The 7,599-nt window shown below is 42.9% G+C and overlaps 1 protein-coding gene across 1 annotated transcript; it reads right to left on the reverse strand.

The window, feature by feature from the left end:
- Nucleotides 1–6,711: 6,711 nt before the first annotated feature.
- LOC308520488 (peptidyl-prolyl cis-trans isomerase A-like) lies at nt 6,712–7,375 on the reverse strand. Its single transcript, XM_081093049.1, has one exon. It carries the CDS (start codon nt 7,340–7,342, stop codon nt 6,848–6,850), a length of 495 nt encoding a protein of 164 aa, XP_080949175.1. The 5' UTR covers nt 7,343–7,375; the 3' UTR covers nt 6,712–6,847.
- Nucleotides 7,376–7,599: the final 224 nt, after the last annotated feature.

The following is a 7,599-nucleotide window of genomic DNA, read 5'->3' on the forward strand; positions in this document are numbered from 1 at the left end:
TCAAGGCTGACCTCACTCCTAGGTAGGCTCTCAACCTGACAGCATCTCTGACTCAGAGTTAAAAATTGTGCGTTTCCTTCCCTGCCAGTTAAGGAAAAGCCTCCCGGGTAAGGTTCATTCATGTGGATTAGGTTATACGCCCTTCTCTAACAAATAATTATAGCTAGTAAATAAAATATTGTCGCTTACAAGGGCTAAGTCATGTGTCTACCCCCAATACTCCCTGAAGAGCCTAGAACGAAAAACTGTGAAAGTGGCCCTGGCCTCTGTGGCTCAGTGGATTGGGTGCTGTCCTGTGCACCGGGAGGTTGCTATTCCATTCCCAGTCAGGGAACAAATCCAGCTTTTGGATTTGATCCTAGCTTGGATTTGATCCTAGCTTGGGGTGTGTATGGGAGGCAACCAATTGATCTCTCTCTCTCTTTTTACTCTCTCTCTCCCTCTCTCCCTATCTCCCTTCCTCTCACCCTAAAAATCAATAAAACTATTTAAAAAAAACCATGAAATTTAAAAAGAAAACAAAAACAAAAAAGAAAAGGGCAGAAAACAAACACAAAAATCCCCTGCTGATCATGAGTCTGAATTATTTGCTGCTGATTATGTCTTTGTCTCACATACTAATTGATTTATAGCAGACTGTAAATAACAATACCAATTGAAAAGTGTGTTCAGGAATATTCTGAATATTTTATGAGAATAAGAATATTCTGGGCAAGCAAAAACCATGACAAGATGTCCACCACAAGAACATGTCTCACCTGGCCATTTCCAAAGCCATAGTCCTTGAAAAAGAAAGCTCAATTTTGTCACCCCAATAAATTTAATTTAAAAAATAAATGGAAACAATAATAGAGAAATACCCTGTAGACTAATAAGACACAGCTGTAGCTGAAAACACCACATTGCCTGCCTGCCAGTTTGTGATTATGTCATAACAGTCCCAGAAGAAATGCAAACACATACATACTTTAGTTTTTCTTATAGTGGAAGAGAGCAGATTCAGTAATAGAAGTAACAGAGGGATAGAGGAGCAAGCAGAATCAAATGCCTGTGGAAGCAAGGAGTAAGGTTCAAGAAGGGTGTTAACACTGGCATATGTTTTAATGAAGGAAGTCTGTGGAAACTGAAGATCCAGGAGACCAAGGCAAAATGTTGGAATTACAACAAGTCAGGTTACTAGCATCTACACTTATAAAAGACAAAGATGCTAATTGACCATACCTTCGCTATGCCCAAGCCATGCCCACCAGTCAATCAGAACAACTATATGCAAATTAACCCAACCAAGATGGAGGCCAGCAGCCACGAAGCTGGAGCAAGCAGGAGGCTTGGTTGCCCCTGCAATGGAGGAAGCCAAGCTTCCTGCCTGCTCTGGCTGGCTGTGGCCCCCACAAAAGGCAGCAAAGTTTCAATTATAGAAGCTAAATAAATCCCAGGTACCTGCTTCCAGCCAGCCTCCACTGAGATCTTGGGTGGCTGGGGGCTGTGGCCAGCCTGAAAACAACCATTTGCCCCTCACCCAGGCTGGCCACACCCGCATGGGATGAGGGTCCCTGCTGGTGAGCTTGGCCAGCCTGCAAACAGCCATCAGCCCCTCACCCGGGCTGGCCAGGCACCCCAGCAGGACCCCCACCCTGATCTGGGACACCCTTCAGGGCAAACCAGCTGGCCCCCACCCATGTATCAGGCCTCTATCTTATATAATAAAAGGATAATATGCAAATTGACCCTAACAGCAGAACAACTGGGAATCACTGGTCACTATGACACACACTGACCACCAGGGGGCAGAAGCTCAATGCTGGAGCTGCCCCCTGGTGGTCAGTGTGCTCCCACAGGGGGAGCTCTGCTCAGCCACAAGCCAGGCTGATGGCTTCCAGTACAGCAGTGGTGGTGGGAGCCTCTCCCACCTCCTCAGCAGCGCTAAGGATGAACGACTGCAGCTAGACCTGCTCCCTGTTGGCAAGTGGACATCCCCTGAGGGCTCCCGGACTGCCAGAGGGATATCTGACTGCCAGCTTAGGCCCAATCCCCTGTGGAGCGGGCCAAAGCCAGCAGGTGGTCATTCCCCAAGGGGTCCCACACTGTGAGAGGGCACAGGCTGGGCTGAGGGACCCTCCTGAGTGCACACATTTCTGTGTACCGGGCCTCTAGTTTTAAATAACAGGTGAGAAGTATGATAGAGTCAGTAAAAGCACTTCGATTGGTTTAATAGTAAGAATGTTTTAATTGACTATATAGTATTCCATATGCCACTCATTGGCCCTTGACTAGACATGCATTTTTAATCCTCATAACAGAATTAGGAGGTTGTTATTGTTATTACTGCTGCTTGTAGACATGAGGAAACAGGTACAGCAAAATTAAGTAATTTTCCTAAGGCCACATTGCTAATTAGTGCTGGTGGCAGATGCAACCTACAAGGTCAATGTTTTCATCACTACTTATGCTGAAAGATGTCAAATGTCAGCTTAGATGAGGAGAGACGGGGTCCTCAAATGGAGTTGGAGGAATATAAATTTCAATTACAGACTGAAATGAATTTTGTCTTTATTTTGTGTGGGGGAATTTATTGTTAGTCATGGTAGACTAAAGAAATGACTCAATCCCTAGCCTGTTTGCCCAGTGGTTAGAGTGTCAGCCACAGACTGAAGAGTCTAGGGTTCGATTCCAGCCATACCTCAGTTGCAGGCTGATCTCTGATTCCAGGTGTGTGCGGGAGGCAACCAATTGATGTGTTGCTCTCACATTAATGTTTCTCTCTCTGTGTCTTTCCCCCTCCCTTCCGTTCTCTCTAAAAATCAATGGGAAAAATACCCTCAGGTGAGAATTAATGACAACAACAGAATAATAATAATGATAATGATAATAATAATGATAAATTACCTTCATAAATGTAAAATATACTAAACTTAAATGTTTGGGCATTTTTCTTGATTCTCCTTTAATGTACGTGTTTACCAACATGAAAGAAGAAGCAAATTCTCGTCACTAGTCTCAGTCAGCACTGGGGTGGGGGGGGGGGGGATTGAAAAAATCATTCATTAGAGAAAATCCATAACAGTTGCGTGAAATCTGGATGGAAGATAAGAACTACGATCAAGGCTATAAGGAGGTGATTAGCTTTGTAGAAGAGGCAGAATGAATTTTGACATAAGAAAAGAGAGTAGGAGATTCATGCAATTATGAGCTCTAACAAGAGAAACTGAAGGTGTTTACAAGAGATGGTTTCTATCTTCAGAGAATGGAGAGTGAATTAGTGTGTAGAGGGTGTGTGTTAGGGGGGAGTATGTTGAGGAGAATAGTTCATGTTTAAAATCTGAAAAATATCTGTGGGCGCCAATTAGAAATCATTGTCATTTGTTAAGAATAAAAGCTCTGGATTGAATAGCATGAATGTGTAATGAGATCAATCAGCTTGGTTTTGTTATTTTTGCCAGCATTCATCCAGATTACTACAGTGTTAATCATAGAAGAATATTCAGTGAGAAACAAAAAATGCACTAAATATATTAAACAAGGAGAATGTCATTTTCAGTAATTTATAGGTTTTAAGCAAATGGTATTATTTTCATCTTATTTTGTATTTCTTCATTTATGCCATTATTCCAGTCTCTATATCATCCCATATTATTATTGAAACTAACGACATCTTAGTTTCTTAATGTTCAGTAACATATTTTAACAAGATGTAATTAAAAATTAACCTTGCAGAATAAAACAGTTGGAGTTTTAGCTTTATAACAATGTGTTTGAATATAGTAAGGAGATAGATTTACATTTTAATATATATTTTGTGGAGACATTAAAAAGAAAATAAATATTTAAAATTGATCTTTTGCTTACAAATTATTTTTAAAAAATATTATACTGAAATTCAAAGAATCATATTTTTAATATTACTGTGTTGAAAGAAAAGTCTTTAGAAAAGCTTCACTAATACATGTAACTAAAGCAATATTATGTATAAAAAATTGAAAATATGGAATATGATTATTCAAAGAAAGGTACTTATCATCAATTGAGGTTTATTATAACTTCAAAAATATGTATCACAAAATAAAACATAGGATATCAGATTATAAATTACCTGTAGCACAGTCTTAACTTCATCACATGAATTTCTTATTTTGCATCACATACAGATTTTATGAAAAATAGCCAATACCATAATATATTGATGCAGAAACTGATGCATAATTTTTAAAATAAAGTATAAAATTGTGCAAAGAAAAAGCTTAAATGTAAATAAAAACTTAACCATGTAGCTGTAAAAATAATATTAAGTATGTAAGCATTTATACATTTCAGCTTCTGAACAAATATTTGATCCTGAACTTTATTCAATATAATAAAAGGCTAATATGCAAATAGAACGGTGGAACAACCGGAATAACCAAACAGCCGAACATTCAGTCACTATGACATGCACTGACCACCAGGGGACGTGTATGGAACATGGAAGGTGTTGGCCACGGCAGGATGGTGGAGTAGGTGAGCAGGGGCGCCAGACCAAGGCGGAGCACTGGTCACTGTCATCGGGCGAGCCTCTGGTGGTTACTGAAAATTCTTTGCTCCTATGCGCCATGGTCCCACCCAGTGCTTGCACCTGCTGCCAGTGCCATCCCCGCTTGCACCCGCAGCTGGCAATGGAGCTGCCACTCACAGAGCTGCCAGTTCCAATTGCTCGGTGCCAGAAGCAGGTGTGAGCAGCGACTGCTGGCACTGATCACCCCTGAGGGCTTCTCCACCCCCCTCTGCTCCTGAGGGGTGATCAGGGCAGCAGCCACCACTCGCACCCACTGAGGAGGCTGACCCCACTAACACCCACTGCTAGCACCGGCCCCAATTGCTCCGTGCCTTCAGCGGGTGTGAGTAGGGACGGTGCAGTCAGCATGTGGGAGCAGCGGTGGTGGGATCAAGGCTGCCAGCAGACAGGGGATGGGGGGTGGGGAGTGGGGGCTGTGGTGGGAGGGGCGGGGCAGGGGCAAGGTGGTGGGTCAAGAACCACCCCTGTGCCTACTGCAGCCATGTGACCCAGAATTTGTTGTGCACTGGACCCCTAGTGCTCATATAACATGCTTGTTCATGCAGTTCTGTCTGCATCCATGGCACGGAATATATACAAATATTCAACATCAAAGGCAGTTAAATTTATCAACAGATATTCAACATCAAATGCAGTTAAGTTTATACATTATATATATACATATTTATACATTATGTATGTGTATATATATATATATAATGTACACACATACATGCCTTCAGACTACTACTAATTACCTTAAGAAGTAGGTAAACCCTAGCCAGTGTGGCTCAGTGGTTGAGCATCGACCTATGAACCACAAGGTCACAATTCAATTTTTAGTCAGGGCACATATACAGGTTGAAGGCTCAATTCCCAGTGTGGGTCATGTAGGAGGCAGCCGATCACAAATTCCCTCTAATCATTGATGTTTCCATCTCTCTCTCCATCTACTTTCCTCTCTGAAATCAATAAAAAATATATTTAAAAAGTAAAAAGAATTAGGTAAACCAAAATATGACTTTTCTCCTAGACCTGTCTCTCCAGCCATCTCCTTCTGATACCGAGTGTACTTGATGTTTTATTTATTTTGCTATTTATTTTCTAGCAATTGCTGCCCTGTTAAAACAAGATTCCAGGTGCTGGAAATCCAATACTGAGTGGAAAAGAAAGATGCTCCCCCTGAGAAGCACAGAGCCTATGAAAACATCACTTCAGCCAGCAATTAGAAAACGCAGGCATTGGGTACGTGCTTCGCACACAAAAATCCAAGTATCGTAACAAGTCTCTGAGTTGTACGCTGCTCTCACTGTCGTTTTCCAGTTAGGGTAGAGTCAGTTCAGTAACCTGGTCCCTTTCACAGAACCTAAAGTGGCAGAGCGGGACAATGGCTGGGAAAGGACAGTTTCTCAATAGTCCCAGGCATAGCATCCTTTTCACCAAGTGGACTCTTTCTTTTAATTCTCAGCACGAGCATTCTCATCCTTCATATTGTAGTCTCAATAAATATTGGTAAAAAGGGTGAAATATGTTTGTTTCTCTCATTGGCATACCTGCACATAACCTAGTTCTAGGCAGTCTCAGCTTCCCTTGTAAGTTTCATTTCCTTTTTGTAGTGACGGTCCCTAATTATTTGTGCCAAAGCACATAGGCCTTTAATGCACAGGTCTCCAAACTCCTTCATACATGCTTTCCTAGCAGTACAATAAATCTTGAGCACACCCACTTAACATGCATATGTTTATTATAAACTAGAGGCCCAATTCATGCAAGAGTATGACTTCCTTACCCCGGCTGCTGGCACCAGCTTCCCTCTGGCCGCCGGCAGGCACCCGGGACCTGGGCTTCCCTCGCAGCCCTGGCTTCGTCTGGAAGATTGTCTGGAAGGATGTCTGGTCTAATTAGCATGTTATGCTTTTACTATTATAGATTACATACATGTAGCATTTTAATGCAAAACCACTAATGATTTTCAAAGACAGAGGAATTGATACTCTGAAAAAATATTTAAATGCCTTGTGAATTGATTTTATCATAAACTAATTTCTCAAAACATAATTGGAATCAGGTTCATGAACAACAGTGGATATAAATCTTTTTTTTTTTTTGACAGACAACTGTTTAGTTTTTATTTCATAATCATAAACTTAACTCTGCAATCCAGCTAGACTGGGAAGGGGGAGGGAAATTATGGAACCCAATAAACTGGCAAGAGCACAAAGATTATGGAACATTCCAAGCAAATCGGGATGAAGGGGTGCTCTCCTGAGCTACAGAAGGAATGGTCTGGTGGTTAAGATAAAACACAAGTCAAATTTATTAGAGTTGCCCACAGTCAGCAATGGTGATCTTCTTGCTGGTCTTGCCATTCCTGGACCCATAGCGCTCCATGGCTGTCACAATATCCATGCCTTCCTTCACCTGGCCAAAGACCACATGCTTGCCATCCAACCACTCAGTCTTGGCAGTGCAGATGAAAAACTGGGAGCCGTTTGTGTTCGGTCCAGCATTTGCCATGGACAAGATGCCAGGACCTGTATGTTTCAGGACAAAGTTCTCATCCTCAAATTTCTCCCCATGGACGGACTTGCCACCTGTGCCATCGTGGCGTGTGAAGTCACCACCCTGGCACATAAATCCAGGGATAATTCTGTGAAAGCAGGAACCTTTGTACCCAAATCCCTTCTCCCCCGTGGTCAGAGCACGGGAGTTTTCTGCCGTCTTTGGAACCTTGTCTGCAAACAGCTCGAAGGAGACGTGGCCCAGGGGCTCGCCGTCGGCGGTGATGTCAAAGTACATGGTGGGGTTCACCATGGCTAGTCTCGGGCGGCTTCGGGGTAGCAGCGTCTGCAAAGCCAGTGGATATAAATCTTTATGTATAACTAGAGGCCCAGTGCACGAAACTTCATGCACTCAGGGGTGGGGGTGAATCCCTCAGCCTGGCCTGAGCCCTCTCGCAGTCCGGGACCCCTCTGGGGATGTCCACCTGCTGGCTTAAGCTGGCAGTCAGACATCCTTCTTGCAGCCTGGGAGCCCTCAGGAGATGTTCGACTGATGGCTTAGGCTCACTC

The sequence above is a fragment of the Myotis nattereri genome (genome assembly GCF_964212035.1).
Source record: "Myotis nattereri genome assembly, chromosome: 5".
Classification (NCBI taxonomy): Eukaryota; Metazoa; Chordata; class Mammalia; order Chiroptera; family Vespertilionidae; genus Myotis; species Myotis nattereri.